At 38.3% G+C, this 18,857-nt stretch overlaps 3 protein-coding genes across 15 annotated transcripts in view; all 3 read right to left on the bottom strand.

The window, feature by feature from the left end:
• Positions 1-145: 145 nt before the first annotated feature.
• LOC111327021 (uncharacterized) lies at positions 146-13,724 on the bottom strand. Of its 3 annotated transcripts, XM_088756362.1 has the most exons (5): positions 12,145-13,724; positions 10,870-11,314; positions 5,195-5,341; positions 4,865-4,894; positions 146-3,309 (listed from the first exon to the last, which is right to left on the bottom strand). In XM_088756362.1, the coding sequence occupies exons 1-3, from the start codon at positions 12,306-12,308 to the stop codon at positions 5,195-5,197; spliced, it is 756 nt and encodes a 251-aa protein (XP_088612488.1). In that variant the 5' UTR covers positions 12,309-13,724; the 3' UTR covers positions 146-3,309; positions 4,865-4,894. The 3 variants fall into 3 exon arrangements, 2 of the variants coding, with proteins under 2 accessions (XP_088612488.1, XP_022786841.2); XR_002694486.2 differs by lacking the exons at positions 146-3,309; positions 4,865-4,894 and adding an exon at positions 6,420-6,562 and having other exon boundaries at positions 5,203-5,341; XM_022931106.2 differs by lacking the exons at positions 146-3,309; positions 4,865-4,894; positions 5,195-5,341 and having other exon boundaries at positions 9,346-11,314.
• Positions 13,725-14,113: 389 nt separating this feature from the next.
• On the bottom strand, positions 14,114-16,311 carry LOC111327064 (uncharacterized). Of its 2 annotated transcripts, none has more exons than XM_022931162.2 (2): positions 15,534-16,311; positions 14,114-15,345 (listed from the first exon to the last, which is right to left on the bottom strand). In XM_022931162.2, the coding sequence occupies exons 1-2, from the start codon at positions 16,263-16,265 to the stop codon at positions 15,304-15,306; spliced, it is 774 nt and encodes a 257-aa protein (XP_022786897.1). In that variant the 5' UTR covers positions 16,266-16,311; the 3' UTR covers positions 14,114-15,303. The 2 variants fall into 2 exon arrangements, with proteins under 2 accessions (XP_022786897.1, XP_022786896.1); XM_022931161.2 differs by having other exon boundaries at positions 14,114-14,633; positions 15,534-16,297.
• Positions 16,312-17,185: 874 nt separating this feature from the next.
• The window catches only part of LOC111327074 (uncharacterized), a 29,636-nt gene continuing 27,964 nt past the window's right edge, over positions 17,186-18,857 (bottom strand). For all 10 annotated transcript variants that reach the window (XM_088756351.1, XM_088756346.1, XM_088756355.1 and 7 more), the window contains one exon: positions 17,186-18,031. The gene's annotated coding sequence lies outside the window, so the exon portion shown is untranslated. The remainder of the gene's footprint in view (positions 18,032-18,857) is intronic.

Genomic DNA, 18,857 nt, shown 5'->3' with positions numbered 1-18,857 from the left:
TAAGTGAGCTTCTTTACCCAAGAGCAACTAGGGAGCTTATAGGAATAGAAGCGCTCGTGCTTTAATCAATGTATTGCTGCGCCTGGTCGCTGCATTTGTTCGGTATTCCGCTGCTACTTAGAAACTCAAGCTTTAACAGAAAATATTCAAATAAACTCTTTTTTTATTGCTATTTACAATGTTTTTTTTTGACATATTTACATAATTGTAGGTTGTGTTTCACACTCTAAACTCTTTAAATTTTTTATTCCTTTTTTTCGATGAAATAAAGGGTGCTTTTTATCTAGCTTCTGCGTATGTACAGATATCAACTGCGCTCAAAAAAAAAGGACAAATGCACCAAAGCCGGACACGAAAACCCTTAAAAACCATGCAGCAGCTGGAGAAAAGTGGGGAACGCGTACCCCCGACCAAGGCAGTGGTGCTTCTCTTGGCGATTTAGGGTTTCCTACACAGTAACATCACTTACGCAGGTAAATTAATGCCAGTATATAAAAATGTAATCCTTGCAAGAGCATTAACCGAAGCTTATTTACTAAAACAAAGTATTTCAGAGGCAGAAATTGGTCTAAAGGCATACTAGCTGATCTTAAGAAAGCAATGAAGAATTCCTTCATGATTTTGGCATTGCCGCAGTACAATACTGAATCTCAAAATTGCAATTTCTACTGAATGCGCCTACCTTAACTGATAATTACCCTTTTCGATGAAAATGATAATGAACCGATAGTTAAAACTTTCTTATTCTACTCGAGCAGGGAACAACTGCGAAAATCTAAGAAAGCTGTAATGTCTCAATGAAACAATTCTAGATTAGACAATAATGCGAAATCGTCGATATCAGTTCTTTCCATTAAAGTTTTGAGATACTCTGCCTTGAGCGGTTCCTTTCAGTGCTTGAAGGGCGAGGACGCAAAACCAGACCCAGTTTTCTTTGACGGCTACCATATGGGGTGGCTTGCTGGAGAACCGACGCCTGCTAGATCATGCAGCCACTTGAATGCATGGAAAGAGTGACTGATGCAGAAACCGATTTGCTTAAATTGAGCAAATACTGCAGAACCAAAGCACAATGGATGGGCTCCTCTGGAAATGGTCTGATACTAAGACATCAGTGGCAGCAAGTGTAATGAGGAACGTCCCAAGGGCCACAGAGACGAAAGTAGTAAATTCCAGTTTCTCCGTCAACGGCTTATGTGACCAGGGTAGAAACTTCAAACGAAAATCTATGCGAAAAATTTCTCAGGAAACAAAACATAACAATATACAAAACATAACACCAAATAATAACAATGATAATGATAGTAATATTGATGATGATGATGATGATGATGACAAAATTATCGTTGTGGACACGTCAGTGTACATTATACAAAAACTACTCTCCTTCGAGCGCTGAATCCTTCAGTGATGTGATCTTTAACCGCTAGATGCATTGTGTAAGGTACCCTAAGAAACCTGTTTTCGCAGCTTAAAAGATAACTGCGCCTAACGGTGTCGTCCGCCGGATGTGGTAATGATGATAACATGATAATGATGAGAGTGATAATAAGCCCAGGACCTTGCCTCGAGACAATAATAAAATCAATCAACTCAGCGCCACTGTAGACATTGCATATAAGAGCACCAAGATCAACCTTTGCCTCCAACGAACAGGTTTGGAGGATCAGGAGATTATGGACGACATTACTCCATCCTGAACTGCGTGGAATGCCCAATTCAGAAATACTGCTGCGAATTACAGAATCTACTCCAGTCCTATAATTCCTTATGTTCCTACAAGTGTCACTGAGACGTCTAGAGCGGGCCGGCAAAATGTGACATGATGATTTGATGCGATCGCAAAAAATATTCTACGGGCTTAGAAACTTTTATTTGCTGGTATTTCCACAGGCGTCCCAAGCTCAAGACTCGAGGAAAAGCGAGGGATAATTTCATGAAAGCGTCACGTGGTGTTAAGTTACGCGAGCAACCGTTGAGAATTTGAATGCATTATAAGGAACAGAATTTATAACATAACCAAAGTAAAGCGCGCGCTCTGATTGGTCAATTTAGCGTCCCCCATTTGCCCATGGGTGTACGCTGCTGACGTGAGCAAATGCAAAGACTATTTTTCCGCGCTTGCTTGTTTTTTCTGGTCGCGTAAGATTTGTTAAATAAAAGAGAACTCTTTAGCTACAATGTATCAATGTTATGTTATAAAACAAATGGTAAACACCACAGCGTACACTATTGAGTTATGGATGCACTTGGGAGGTTTGCTAAGCACTCAAGAAGCTAGAGTCGCTCTCGGCTATCGCCTCGAGCGACTCTTACGCTTCTTTCGTGCTTAGCAACCTCCCGCGTGCATCCATAACTCAATAGTGTACGCTGTGGTGTTTACCATTTGTTAAATGGTCAACAGAATATGGGAACAAAATATGGTCCAACGGTTGCTCGCGTAACTTAACACCGCGTCACACAACGCGTGACGCTTCATGAAATAATCCTTCGCTTTTCCTCGAGACGTGAGCTTGGGACGCCTGTGGTATTTCAGTCAGATAGAGTAACTTTCACCAAAATATCGTCGCGACACAGAGTATCGAAAGGCATCAACTAAATTTTCCGAAAGCCAAAATACAAAACAAAACAATACCTGACTACCTTTGAAATCATCTACAAGACAAAAGCTTCAAACATAAGTTTATTCTACAAAGGACTTTAAAAAAGAGAACGCATTAGCTTCTTCAAAAAAGCTATAAAAATTCCGTTAACGAGGTACTACCATTAATTGCTTAAAGTCTTATAAAAGCATTGAGTCTACACTCCCACTAGACTATAACTATATATCATTTGAGAGTTAAGCATCTATTACGACGAAGTTATTCCTTCCTCTGATATAGCATGCTTGATTCGCGAAATTCTGAAGCCTGATTTATATCTACTGCTAAAAAATGTCTACATAACCGTTTTTTTCTTTAATGACTTTTGGGTCTTTCCCTATTGGTTTTTGAGGTCATTTTGATCTTTTTATCTGATTGGTAGTGAGTTGGACCCCAGCACTAGTTTATTGCATGTAAATAAGACTTACCTTGTGCTCAAATGCGCTAACATGAGCCGGTACTGTAACACAAATGAGCCGCCATATTCATCTTCTTCAGGAACAAATCCTGAGATATATATCAGTTTGTGCTTTATTCAAAGCATTGAGTGCCGTCAAGCTTTCAAGAGTGCATGGTATGATTATATTGCAAGGTAAGTTGCAATAAGTTTACTACCTGGTTCTTGAGGAAGCTGGTGTCCAAAATGAAGACATCACTTCCTTGTTTGCAGTAAATGGTTTGAACCCGGGGGTAACATGTGAAGGTGTAGTCTGATCGTCCGGGTGAGTGTAGTCCTGAGAAGGACTGTTGTCGGTGGTAGTGACTGACGTTTCGACAACCTGTGCGGAAGTCATCATCAGAGTCAGGTGAATGATTGTTGTCAGTAGAATGTTCTTATTCCAGTTCGTGTGAAATGATCGGTTGGTTTTGCCGAGATGTTATTGGCTGTAAGACTCAAGTGACGTAAGTCGGTCGTGATTGGTCTGTTTCGATCTGTCGGTAAAGTTAGGTCGTTCTTTCTCGGTCGTTTGTGATGTTTATGTCGTGAATGAGTCGTTTGTATGGAGCGGGTAGTTGTTGACATCTGTTTAGGGGAGTCTGTTCTAAGTTAGTAAACAGCTTTCCAGAGTCAGTCGTTGAAAATAGTAAGTGCTGTAGGTTAGGCATTGCGCAGAGTCCCAGTCAATGTTGTGGTTGGTAAGTCGATGGTGTTCAGCAATGTGATTGCTGACATCACCTTTTCTCGTCGCCCGTCTGTGTTCAGTCAGTCTTGTTGTGAGGTTTCTGCCAGTCTCACCGATGTAGGAGGCTTGGCAGTCGGAACAATTGATCTTATAAATCGTTCCCTGTCTGTTCCTCGGTTCGTCTTTGTCTTTAACGTTGGTTAGTAACTGACGTAGTGTGGTGATGGGTTTGTGGGCAACGCGGATATTGAAGGGTAGTAAGATGCGCGAGATGTTTTCAGATATGCCTTTTATGTACGGTATGGTTGCTGTAGTCAAAGGGGTTGCGGTGTCGTTTGTTTCGGTAGTGGTAGTGGGTCGGTGAGTGTTTCGTCGGATGAAGTCTTTGTTGTAGTTGTTCTTCGTAAAAACACGGTGAAGGTATTTCTTCTCGTCGGATAAGCTGTCTCTCGAGTCGCATACTAGTTGTGCGCGTCGTGTTAGAGTTCTGATAGTTGTGGCTTTGTGTGATGTAGGGTTGTAGGATGACTCGTCTAGTAATCTGTCGGTGTGTGTCGGTTTCCTGTAAACTGTCGTCCGTAATGAGTTGTCGTTGTGGCTTACCAGGCAGTCTAGAAAAGGAAGTTTGCCATTTTCTTCGACTTCTCTGGTAAACTGTATGTCTATTTTCTTCGACTTCTCTGGTAAACTGTATGACTATTTTCAACGACTGACTCTGAAAGCTGGTTTACTAACTTAGAACAGACTCCCCTAAACAGATGTCAACAACTACCCGCTCCATACAAACGACTCATTCACGACATAAACATCACAAACGACCGAGAAAGAACGACCTAACTTTACCGACAGATCGAAACAGACCAATTACGACCGACTTACGTCACTTGAGTCTTACAGCCAATAACATCACGGAAAAACCAACCGATCATTTCACACGAACTGGAATAAGAACATTCTACTGACAACAATCATTCACTTGACTCTGATGATGACTTCCGCACAGGTTGTCGAAACGTCAGTCACTACCACCGACAACAGTCCTTCTCAGGGCTACACTCACCCGGACGATCAGACTACACCTTCACACTTCCTTGTTTGTTGCATAAATAGGTTCCCGACTCAGTGAACCTGGGGATAAAGTCATAAAAATTATCCATATGCAAATTTGTACTGCTCAGATGCATACCAGACTCAGACCCAGACTCAGACTCAGACTCAGACCCAGACTCAGACCCAGACCAATAGGTAAACCCCTTGAAAAAAATTATGTTCAAGTTCAGTACATCTGAATATTTGAGAAAGCGAGAAAAATGAATAAGCTACCTCTCTCTTTCAGTTCACTCTATCCACTCTTCTTGACTGCTTAGATAGTTTGTCCCTTCAATATTTCCTAAATTAAACCAATGACCACGTTAATCTGGATAATACTTATCCTCGTTTTTCAGTAAAGAAGGTATCCTTCATCTTTTCAATCAAGCTTAACGTTAACTGCCATGGAAAGTCAGGGACTGGTTCAGGAACTGGTGCGCAAAAATATCCTTGGTGTCGTTTCATGACAAATTGGCACAACTCCTCCTAAGGTGAGAAAAACGAAAGCAACATATGATAATCAGTAGTCTTGGGAAAATTCGATAGGAAGGATAATTGTCCAAATACTGCTCTCAACGCTCGAGTCCACCATACTCTAGAGACATAGGTAACAATAGTGAAAGGAACAAATGCAGGTGGACGAACAAAAGGAGCTTATGAGATATCTATTGTTTACGTCCACCAACATGGCGGCAATGACGTGACCTGCAAACCACCTAATAGGTGGTTTTATAAACTCATAACACGAACTGTTGAGGAAGCTCGTAGCCAAGCGGAAAATATTGTTTTTTTTTTAACTCTTCCTCTAAACGCTGACTGAAATTAAATTTATTGGCGGCGCCCTTAACATGAACCCGAGCGCCAGCTCCGGAAAGCCCTCAAATGATTAAAAATACGCAGATGTTTTTGCCAGTAGACAATAAAATTTCTCGCCCTCGTGATTTCGATCAGGCACCAAACCAACAAGCCCTGCACGCGTCTTTGCAAGTCACCCTGTATGCAATCCCATTCCATAGCTTCAAAACGCGTTAAATTCAGTGCACGCAAAAAATCAGTTATAGAAACCTAGAAATCGTGAGATTGGCGATATTCCTAAAAGGTTCCTCAATGGTTTTTCATTCTTATACTGTTAAAAATTAACATATAAACTAAGATATGCCTTGCGTGTTTACGTTTCTTTTAAAAGTAATCTATGTCAATGTTGGAGAGAAGTCTTGATTTTATCTGGTCAAATCATCTCATAGAAATTTCTTTTATAAGGTCTCTTTCTGTTGGTTTCACAGAATGCTGACTGTATAGATCAGGAGAAGATTCGGCAACGCAAACGCAACACAATGCAAACATTATATTTATTCAGTTACAAAACTTATGTAGACGAAGTGCTCAGCCTACGTTGACAGCTGATTGGTTGACATTGAACACCTGACATTTCGTCACACTGACAACAGCGGATCCAGTTTAGCTTTCTATTTCACATTATAGTTTGTAAGCTACTAAAAATAGTTTAATTACAGAGAATAAAAAGCAAAGAATATTTGAGGAATGAACGTTAAATTCCACTCACCCAGGTTTCAATTTTATGCATGTTAGACCATAGATGACTGGCCAGCTTTTTGGCGACTTGTAATGCATTCTTTCTAACATTCTCTTGCTCTTAGTTGTCTCTGATACGGTGGCCCAGAAGACTCAACGCAAGTAAAAAATATACTGCAGCAAATAAAAGAAAATCAAAACGCAAAGAAAAAAAAGTTCCGCAACAAATAAAAAATGCAACGCAAACAAAACAAAAAAAAAGAAAACGCAAACACAAAAAATTGAAACGCAACGCCAAGGAAGACTGGGTAATAGTTCTTTCTTAGTTTCCCGCCAACACTCGTTCCATCCTTAGCTTGTTCGCCTTTCCGAAACCATGTTGCGGTTCTAAATCGACATCTCCTACTTAGGCTTCTACCATTGGATTTTCCGAATTTAGAAAAAGGAAAGAAGAAGAAAGAAGAGGAAAGTATGAGCCCAAAGGGAAGAAACCCAAAGTGACTACTGCTAGTAAGAAGAAGGATGTTATTGTCAATATAGGAGTAATGAAATACTGTAATGGTGAACTTAAAAAGTGTAGAGGGAAGACATCGCCAATTACTACTACCACAGATGCAAGTGCAAGTCAGATGACGGAGAAAGCAGTCACTAAACATACAAGTCACGACAAAAGCCTGCATGATGGATTAGAGTATGTTCTTCTTTACCCCGACGGTCACGAGATAGTCAATATACCAGGATCTAATGGGCCCTTCGTATTGGAGAAATACAGAGAAGAAGTTGGAAGGCAGTACAAGATAATAACATTGTTTATCAGTACAAAATCAGATTTTCTGTTTTCCGAAATGCCCAAGATGTCGAACGTGGAAAGCGAACCAGAAACGTCCAGTGATGATGAAGAGTTACAGAAGAGCATTTATGATAGCTCAGCTAAAGTAAGTGGTTGAAGTATATTGTTTTACATATAAATCAAAAAGAGGTGGTGATATTTAGGGGAAAAACGTAGGGGCATTTTAGACGTTAACTTCATTACCTAAAATATTTTATTGCTTTAGGGGCCGATTATTGAGTATTTTTAGTGATGCTGTTTATTCGTATACTTTTCTTTTGTCCTGTGGCGGGGATTTAAAAGTTATTTAGGAAACGTCAAAATCATAATTAAAACTTTGCTAATGCACTCACTTATCTATACCAAGCCCACATGGGGGTGGGGGTGGGGGTGGGGGTCGGGCAAAGGGTTAGCATTTTTTTTTACAGGGGGAGGATTTTTTGACAGAAATTATAAGTTAATGTGAGTTCATGAATTCTCACTCTCAGGGTCATTCATCCAACTTAAGAAAAACTGAGCCCAATGTTTGTTGTGCAATTTGTTTGGAGGAAATATCTGACGATGAAATTGCTGCCAAGCCAAATAGTTGTGGGGATGTTTTTCATGAGATTTGTCTCAAAGAGTGGTTAGTCAATTGTGATTCCACTGCAAAATGCCCTGTCTGCCAGAAAGTCTTCACCTCAAGTGCGTCCACCTCCATTGCAAACAATACAAACACAAGCAGTTCAAACCAAAGCCAAGTTTATCAGACATCCAGTGGCCTTGACTATATGTATGTTAACAGACAGTATGGGGACATACTCTATGCTTCTGATGATTCAGATGGAGAGGAAAGTTATGAAAGGATTATACACATTCCTGAGGAGACTGAAGCTGGTACAACAAACACATTTACCGAAGATCTTAAAATGCTGTGTTAATGCAAAGCACTTGAATTGGAAGAGAAATCCTACATCAGGTTTGATTTGATAAATTTCTCAATTTTGGAAGTTACTGATTGGGGGCTTGGGGGCAGGCTGTTGTGGGGGCTAGTGCAGGACTTTAAAAACGGCTCTATTATATTGATAAATTTTGTTTAATGAAGTTAATGTTTGAAATTAAATGGTCTGAACTGAACTTCGGTAGATATGTGTATTAGTACATTAGGTGGACCGTCACAGTGAATAAACAATCTGGGTGATTAATGGGAAGCCTGAAAATTTTTTCAGGTCTTTCAACATTCTATTACAATTCCTAGATTGTTCATTCGCTGCGATGGTCCACCTACTATACTAATACATGAAGTTAAGAATCTCATTAGAATCTCATTTTATTCATGTATTTTAGTTTGGCAAATCAATTTTACTTGGTTGAACACTCTTGCAATACAGTATAAACAGCAACCGCAGTCATTTTGCTTATTTTTAAATAAATAGTTATGTACATACTTTCAGTTGAAACATGTGTACCCTGTTTGTTGAGCTACTGTTTCAAATCCCTCAAAACAGTGCCTTTCTTACTTACAACACTCACTTTCTAGTTAGAAACTACCAGTAATGTCCTGTTATTTTTCTCAGGTTCAAAGTAAGGAGAAGCTCTTTACGGCAAGACATAGAGTTGAAATGTGACAGGGTAAAGAAGGAAGATCTTAATAAATATAGTTATGTAAAAGTGCAATTTATGGGTGAGGCTGGGGTTGACCAGGGAGGGCCCAAAATAGAATTCTTTTCCTTAATCCATAAAGAATTATATTCTTCATCTTTGTTTGTCGGGGAAGAAGGAAATGGTAAAATCTTTGCACATAATCTAATTGCACTTCAGCAAAATGATTACTTCAAGTATGGTTTATGTTGTGGTTTGGCCATTGTTAATGGTTGTGGGGTCCCCAGTTTTTCTGTCCACCAGTTGTGGACTATCTTTTACATGGTGATGTTAAGCATGTTAAGAGCAATATTGACAGTATTCCCAATAAAGATGTAAAAGGAAAGTTGAAAGAACTAAATAGTGTAGATGACCCAAAGTTATTTGAAGAGAAAGCTAACTCTTATTTCAGTGAATCATTTCATGATATGGGCTATACCAAAGCAATAGTCTTTTCCAATAAGGCCGAGTTTTTAACAGCCGCCACTATCCATTACACTTTAACACCTCTTGGTGAAATGAATCAGTTTATTGATGGGTTAAACGCAGTTGGGGTTTTACATATGCTGAGGAATCACCCCATTGAGGCAAGGAATATATTTGAATTTTCTAGTAGTACTTTAACTGCAGAATTAATAGATGGCCTATTTACTGTCAAGTTAGCTCCTGAAGGAAGCAACAAAAGTGAAAAACAAAAGACCATTCTTTTTTATTGGAACCAATTGTTGGAAGATGTTGAACAAGGTCTCGTTAAGAGTGAGGTCTATGATAGTAGTACTGATTCCTATGTTACAGTAAATATTTCTCTTGAAGGTATATTAGTATTTTTAACAGGGAGTAGGAGTGTCCCTCCTTTAGGTTTACATCCCAGGCCTTCCATTGTTTTCATACACGAGGGGAATAAAAAGCTCTACGTTAGCACTTGCTCTAATGTACTGTATATTACAGCTACAGACAATCTGTTATCTAGTTATGGGTCATTTAAAGGAGATTTCATATTTTGCATGCTTAACTCTCCAGGTTTTGGCATTGTTTAGAAAAAAGTTTACAATCATAGTCATGTGTTTTACTTTACAGAATGTATAAACACTTTTTAGCAGGTGGAGCAACTTTGCTATTAGTAAACTAATCAAGTTGCAGTTTTAAAAATGTTACCTTTGATAGGTTTGACAGTTCTGAAGTAAATTGAAGTAAATGTTCTGAAGTAAATGTTCTGAAGTAATTGTTTCCTTTTGAAGTTATTGACTTATGCACATACTACTTGATACAAGTTTCATGTATATCTGAAAACTACTCTACTATTAAATGCAAGCAGATAATGACATTGTATGATTTTGTTAGAGCTCAAATAATATATACTCATGAAATTCCTTATAATTATAGTCCTATAAGCTTTTCTATTTTTATTTCAACTATTATTAATAACTATTTGACTTAAAGTACTATAATTTCTTTCACAGTTGAAATTTATCATGCATTTGTAGATTACATTTGTTTTGGGAATACTGTTCCATGGGTTTATATATTGCACTCTATGACAATTATGTCACATGTTACAGTTAAGTTGGGGTTGCACAAAGTTTATAATTTTAAAAATAGTACAATGTAGTACATGTTATCCTTTTGTAAATTAACAAGCCTTGATGTTTATAAAGAATTATCAGTTTTGTATTTGATAATTAAATTGATTACTTGATACATGTGCTTGCTTATTTGTAGTCATGCAGTCATATTTTTTCTTAAGTTAAGTTCCATAAACATACGGTCAAGTACCTAATCATAAATCTGAAACTATATCATGACAATTTCCTTTTGCTGTACATCTATAATTCCCTACTAGGATTCATTTGCAGAGTTACCTGTTAGCAATAATTAATAAGGTTTTAAAGACAGGGAACGCTTCATCAGGAGTGTTTGGGTACTGAAGCATCTCATTATGCAGAACAAAATCAAAATACTCTTGGTATATAGCTGAATCATTGTCATCATCAACATCATCATCATCATGTACATACACTTCCATAGCATTTACCTTTTCAGCTGGAATTGTCACCTTGCAGTCCATACCATCAGAACGATGAGGTAAGTGGTAAAGTACATTAGGAATGCCAGGCACTGTGCTATGCCTTGATGGGCATATTCGATGAGTGTTCTGATGATGTTTCACTTTGTCCAATTCATCTTGAAGTACCCTTTCATAGCAAAACCACAAGCATTCCTTGCTAAGCTTAGTGTCCACTAATCCAGTGTTTACTATGTTACTGAAATGATCTATCCACCAAGATGTTCTTGCTCGTCTTAGAGATGACCACCAACATTCGATTCTTTGATTTGCTGGTGATGTTCCATATGTATGAGATTTTTCACCAGCAAATTCATCATTGCCTTCCTGCCTAAAATATGATTGGATGGCAGCCACAGTGCCATTTTCTGTGCCACAGTCTGTTCTTACAAGAATGGGACATCCAGAGCATTCTCTGACACAACCAAGAAAAAAACCACCAATAACTTCAGGTTTATTATTAGACTTAGCCACCTTAAGCCAAAGCACTTTTCGGCTGTAGCCATCTATTGCCCCGTGTATTGGGAACCCAAATGGTTTAAGCTTATCATAACCTTCAAAACCAAACAAAATATGGTATCAATAATGATTAAAGGGATGCATGATTACAATGTTAGTGATAATGACAATATATAATGGTGATGATCAGGAATATGATAATAATTTTGTAAGGCCCTGTTAGAGGAGGGAAGAAGAAGTCTTGATTATCCATAATGTTACTTGAATTAATAATCAACAATTCTACTCGTGGTGAATAGAGTACTGAAGCATTGACGTGACACTGACACAGCAGTGATTTTTTCTGGAGACAAATGAGATAATAATAATGATAAATCATATTTTAAGAGGACACTCCCATCACGTCAAGTGGTTTTAAGGAGGGGGGGGTCCTCTATAACAAAATAACTGAAAGTTTAAAAGCTCAGATATACGCACATCCCAAATTAAAAATATACGAGAAAAAAAATATGTATATATACAAACCCGAGGGAATTTAAAATCGTTTCGTCCAATATAATCACATTCAATTGAGTCACTCTTGTAGTTTTTCTCTGTTCCCTCAAGTTTGTTTGTTTCCAGAGAAATCGTTGTTATGGTCGTCAAGCTGCAGTACTCTTAATCCTTGCTCAAAAGATGCCTACAATCCTTAATCTTAAAACCCTGCCAAGGCTCTCGAGGATGATCGGGGATTATGCAAGGCTGTTTACAGATGAATTACAATCTATATCAATTCATGTATAATACCGTCGATATGCCAGCAAATATTGGGACCACAACTTGAATATCTTCGTCTTTTCAGACGCCGTCGTCTTCTTTGTTGAACTCCTTGCGAATTCAACTCTCTCAAAATGTTGGCAACACGTTGTCTTGAAACATGAACATGATGTTCTATTCGCAATGAATGCCATACTGATCTATATCCCTGAAGTTCCCCGGGTCCTGAACTTTCACTTTGAATTAAGTTCCTCAGCTGTTGATCGTCAGCAGATGACCCCCTTCTTCGAAGGCCGTATCCTCTTAGCCGTCGTTTCAAAGTTGCTAAACTTATGACAGTACCATGCTGCTCCTTTCAAAAATCGATAATAACTCTATTTTCATACCCTTGAAGAAAGCAATCTTCTATAATCCTACGCAGATCGCTTTCGTCCATCACCAAAAACGAGTTTCAGTTCATGCTGTTTTAGCGGGAAACTAAGAACTATTACCCAGTCTTCCTTGGCGTTGCGTTCCAAATTTTTTTGTTTGCGTTTTCTTTTTTTTTTTTGGTTGCGTTGCATATCTTATTTGCTGCAGTATTTTTTGTTTGCGTTACATTTTTTTATTTGCTGCGGTACTTTTTTTCTTTGCGTTCTGATTTTTTTTATTTGCTGCAGTATATTTTTATTTGCTGCAGTATATTTTTTATTTGCTGCAGTATATTTTTTGTTTGCGTTGAGCCTTCTGGGCCACCGTACTCTGATGACCAACCAGACAATTTCCGCCGCAGTTGCGACGCACAAGGCCAGACTGTTCCAGCTTTTGGATGTATCTCAGCCAGGTAGTGCTTCGTCGTTAATTACGTCCAAAATGTTGGAAACAATTTTTTCGGGCATAACGAAGGACCTGAACAATCCTTGGACCAGTGCATTAACTGATCTTGCACTACATCCACCATTTCGGCTAAATGATGACCCAGACTTGTGGACGACTAATTCATGGATGTTTCTAGTAACCCTTGCCTGTTTAAAGCGTAAAGAACCAGCTCTCTAGTTATTTCAAACCTGGTAAGCTTGGTGACCAGGTCTTTCCTTTCAATCGCATCAGCGAACTTCATCAGAAAGCTAACTTTGAACACCGAGATGATTTCCTTTTCTTCCAAGCACCCAAAAGTTTCATCTGGTATGGAGAAGCTACTCGAATCACTCTCTGGAATTTATCTTTGCAATAAAATAAGAGCATTTTGAACTGATCTTTGGTCAAATGTCGACAAATCTCAACAAGTTCGGTTTTACACGTTTGCCTCAAGTCTTGAATCATAAGTGATATTAATGTAGACATTTTTGTTTAAGAGGTCTTATCCTGAGGAAGATGAATATGGCGACTGATAAGAAAGAGATGAGACGGCTTATTTATACCAGAAACTGACGTGGAAATACCATATTAGGCATTATTCTATGCTAGCTAGCTATCAGTCCCTGCTAGGCAACTTACTGATAGTAACAAAAGAAATGCCTAACATTGCATAACAAGCTGAGATCACTTTCTGACCTTATATGGAAATTCTATATCCTCTGATCTTAAACACCCTTAAATTAAGCGTGATGTGGTTGTGACTTTAAAAGAAATACGGAGACCTCATAAGATTCATTAGTAATTAGCCCATCAACCTTCGTCGTTTTCTTTAGATTAGAGCTACCTTAACTCCGGGTAGAAAAACCAACAATCATACCTCAAAACTTAGCATAGCTATGATTGCAGTTTGTTTAAGAATTTTTGAGGCTGTTTTCTTTCCTTCCCCCTTCTTTCTTCATTTTTCTGTTTTACTTCCTTTTCGCTATCATGGATTCCGTAACCATTCTTATATCTCCAAGAAAGAGTTCAGGCCGAGGACATGAGAATTCATTAAAACATTTCCTAAAAATTCTTTGGCAATATTTTAGAAACCAGGGTAGAAAGATTTATCACCACCATTGGGTCATCACATGATGATGTTCGGAACTTCAAGGCGTTAACATATGATTGAGGTGATTCTTCTTTATTATCATTTTCATTCATTTGATTTTCACATATTTTCGCGTTTGTAGAAGCATCTCACATTTTACATCTTCTTTACTTTTTTTCATTGAAAACAAGGGACGTTCTTTTTAAAAGATATAACTTGGTATAGAGTGAGAAGTTTGACTGCCTTTTAGTCTGGTTTCTCCCCGTTGATCTGTCCGGCTTGGTTGTACCTGCCAGAGGCTCACATGCCTCCGCCGGCTGAGTTCTCAGGATCATAGAAACGCACAAGCCCCTCCACCACGGCAAGGTGGCAGTCCACAAGAGGGGGTTACTGGATAATATCAACAATTCAAAAATGTTTTTTTTAACATGATAAAGAAGTCAACAGCATTAACAATTTAATTTCTTGATGGTTCACCCACGCGAATTCCAAGCAGATCAATATTTTCTTTCAAAGATTCTCTGAGGGAAGGTGGCACAGATTCACTGATGGTAGCTCGTTGTTTTTCTTTGATGAACTCGCGATACATTTTCTGGCAAACAAAGAAAAGACATTTTAGCATTAATTGATGTTGTTTTGGAGTGACATTTAGTTCTCTAACATTTAATTTTCTGACTCAAAGAGAGGAGCAAGCTATCAAAAAGTTTTGCTTTGAAAGAAGTTTAACTGCTTTGTAGGCTTTCAAGAATACCTCATTCTCATTTTACGCAGAGGTTAATTTTTATTCATGCAGATGACCTCCGTGTATTTAGAGTTTATGAATAAATCAGTGGAGTTTTAATTTGCTTGATCGGTCTTTTAGAATCATCGAATGGTGCAAAAGTCACATTAACTCTCTGTAAACATTTGGGGTTTATCTTTGCGCAAAACGAAATGTTTCGCTTAGAAGCATTTTTAACATGCGTTTTTTAAGTTATGTTGCAAGTTATGGAAGTTTCTAATCGCGAAGATTATCGAACACAACTTCCAGAAGCGTGGGAAGCCCAAATAATTATTGGTGTATTCGAGCATGACGGAATAAAAGTTTGACTTTACAAAAGAACGTTGTAATCGAATGTTCGTCCTTGAAAACGGGTAAATATTAAACAGAGAACGAAAGATGATAGTTGAAACTCGCTCATTAAAACTTCCTCTATTGTCTTCCATCGTCAATATCAATTCTTGGTGAATTGTAACTTGTGCACATTGAATTCAAATGATGATCACAACATCGACGCAGTGTTTTCCTTTGGTCCAGTTTGTATCTGTTACACAAAGAAAAGCTAGTCAAATCTTTTATTCACAACCACCGCAATTAGTACTGCCATTATGCTTTGCATATGTGAAAATGTAAAATTTTTTGATTGATCAGGTCATTTTACGTCGTGGTGTACAAATCGACGCTTCAAGGAGCTATTTATTTATTTAGCGTATGTAGACTCAGTTTACTCACCAAACCCCCGTTTACAAAAATCCAATCTGACAGCAACTCGCTTGCCTTGGTGTTGGAGAACCAGTACACATAGGAACCTTCCTCGAAACTTTTTGAATGGAGAGTGAAGGAAGCATACAGCTCACCAATTATCACCAAAGATGAGGTAACCATCGGCCACGATAGTTGGGAATCAAGTCGAGCGACATCTGTAAATTTCTTCAGAAAGTTTCGATCAGAACAAAGTGAATTAAACTGTAGAAGCACTTGCGTTATCAGGTCGCAATTTTCTACTTCAGTAGTAAGTAGAAGATCCACGATATCGGTGTGATTTTTAGCAGGTTTCATACCATCAACGTATTTGAATTTCAGGTAATCTTCTAAAATGAAACCAATTGAGATCCGCAGTTTTACTTTTTTGAGGTCCTGCAGCAAATCACGACGACCAATACTTGAGAGGATTTCTTTAAGCAGTGACATGTTGGTGAAAGACAAATGATTAGATCTCTGAAGGGACTCGATTAATGCGAAGAACTCAACGTCAGTAGCCATGTTGCCATCTAGCATCGAATCTGGAATGAGACCCTTGCAATAAAACTTGAATGCTGCACGACTTGAACTGTTCAAAGATTGGACTAGGTGGATGATAAAATCTTTGAAAACAGGTGGATACTGATATTTCATGATACTGAATGGTGGCGAAGACGTTTTGTTTTTTGATGTCGCTGCTGTTGATGCAATTGTTGATACCATCACGATTACAAAGAATTTGGAGAGTGCGCATGATAATATATTGCTCTAAACATCCGGGCACTCTATAACAATTCCATTTCTATTTTAGTCAGCCTCTGCCTATCAAGATTAAAGACATCTCTGACATATCAATCTTCTTATCGCGACCCTTTGAACAGTCACCAAACAACGGAAACACTTCTCACCAACTTTCATGACTTCTGGCGTAACATTTTGATTTCATCGCCGAACTATACTTTGGTCGATTCAAACAAAAAGGTATAATCGCGTTGGACTGGATACAGGAAACTTACCTTCAGAAGAACTCGCCATACATGTATAATTTCTGTCGTTGCAGGCCAAACCCCTTGTTCTCTCATGGAACATGGAAAGAATTGGCACTTGTTCATTGCCTCATTTCAATAAAACTTGCAAGTGAGTAACTGAAGTATATTTTGCTCCAGCAAAATAGCAGCATCAAAACAACGCTATTTAGAAAATAATTTGGCATAGTTCTTTCCGGGGAAATGTGTCCAGTGCGTGTGGCACGACCGTGAATCGAAAGAAGTCTGTTTTCCTTCCTCTCTCAATTCGTCTCTCCTGGATATGTACATACAGTGATGTCAATTCATCGCCGCTAGGCTACGCTCCGCCATTTCACCAGGTTTTCATGGCGTTTTACTATTGCTAATTTATACTCTTGGATGGAGAGGGACACGGCGAAAGTTTCCTCAGACACAACGCATGCACATGCCAGGGCTACGACTCAAACTCGGACCATTGCACCATTAACGGCTCTGTAGTTTCAAACTCGAAAAGTACCTTCTTTTTCAGTAACAGAATATTTCCATGTGACACGGTTGGAATCAATTCCCATTACCTGTTTGGACATTTTTCCCTTCACGGTGTGCTTGTTAGACACATAAACCACTAGGCATAGGTTTAAGGAATGAAAATGTAAAACTTTATTGGATTTACACTTTTTTGTTTCTCTGACAAGACTGTTTTTTTTTACCGCCACAACTTTTTTCTCTGATGCTTTATGTGCTTTCTGTAACTTTGTATTCAGCATTTTTTAAGTTTCCTTTGCTTTTCGCTTCATAGCTGAACTTTGGAATACAGAAATCTTCATTATCAAGAGATAATTTTCTCTTTTACTTATACAGTGTAGCAAATTGGAGTTACCTTTTGCAACAAACGTTTTTGCATCTCTGATGTACTGTACCTGAGTACGGTCACTTTTTTTACTTGAATTTTGTGACCTATTTTTTATATTTGTTTTCCTTTTTGAAAATGTTCACTTTTTTTTGTATCTTATTTCGTTTACCATCCTTTTTTTCCTTGAATTTTTTTGTTTGTTTGTTTTTTTCAAAAAGAAGAGACCATTACACAAGAAAACACTGCAATCGTACCTAGCACCTTCCAGACTATCAATGTCAGTTGGTTTTCATCCTCCAATTGTATACTCGAGCTAAGGTTGCCAGATGCCTACTTTTCTATAAGAACGTTAATCACTGAGATTTGAAACAGAATCTCAGAAAATAGAGAGCTAACGATACCTACTTTAGAGACTTTTTCGTGTGTAATGATCTATCAGGTTACTAAAAAAAAGTCTTTCTTCTCTAAACACAGTCAAGAGTTGACTACATCAATTAGAAAAAGATGCTGTTCTCCAGCACTTGAATGGTGTTGGCTATTTGCTCCCTGAAGCCTGAAAGAGGGAGGATGTTGACATCCTGTCCGCAAATCCGCTGGGCTCTTTCCTCTATATCACTGCAAAATTCCTCCTGAAAATATGGCGATAAGAAAAATCAACAACAACGCGATCAGTTTGTAAGACAAATTCCCCATGCATAGCTCAACATCATCTAAAGAAACTGCAAAGAGAAAACGCTTAATCAAAGAATATAAGTACATCGAAAAGTGTCTCTTTTTGATGAGGAAAAAAAGTATATATTTTTTATATGTATTCTCAAATTTGCGGCATTTTTGAAAACGGGCGCATATCCATCTATATCCATATCATATCTATCTGTCTATAAATTGATGGTCAAATTATAATTTGGTATCAAATTCCTTAAAAGCGACCAAATAATTGACGAGCTTTAGCTGAAATTATTGTGCGGGTAAATAAGGCTGTTGAGAAGTTTGTATAGAAGGAACTGAAGAGAAATCCTTACCGCGGGCAAGTAAGGATCGAGAACAGCAAACTGGGAAGTGCAGAGGATGGAAGACTGGCAAGCAAACAATGAAGAAGAGAACCATATTAAAAAGCACAAAGTAAGCTTACAAGAAGGCGATTCGCTCGACGAACTCAAAATGAAACAAACTGAGGGGCAAGGACTTGAGGCAATGAGGGAAGAGAAGAAGCAAGAAATGGAGGCATTAAGGCAGGAGGCCTGAATTAAATGTGGAAACTTTGATTGGCATGTGATATATAACTATAGAATAACACTATTGCAAATTTCAGAGGACGTATATAGGTGAATAAATAACACGAAATGATCCACTTTTCCAATTTGAAACTCAAAGCTCCTGCCCTGATCATATCAATGACAAAGATTTGCGCGAGTCGAATTCAGTAGGCTGCCATCTTTGGATTTGTCGATGCCT

This window comes from Stylophora pistillata, chromosome 4 (genome assembly GCF_964205215.1).
Source record: "Stylophora pistillata chromosome 4, jaStyPist1.2, whole genome shotgun sequence".
Classification (NCBI taxonomy): Eukaryota; Metazoa; Cnidaria; class Anthozoa; order Scleractinia; family Pocilloporidae; genus Stylophora; species Stylophora pistillata.
The sequence above is the reverse complement of the archived record's forward strand: the minus strand, read 5'-3'. Positions and strand labels throughout refer to the sequence as shown.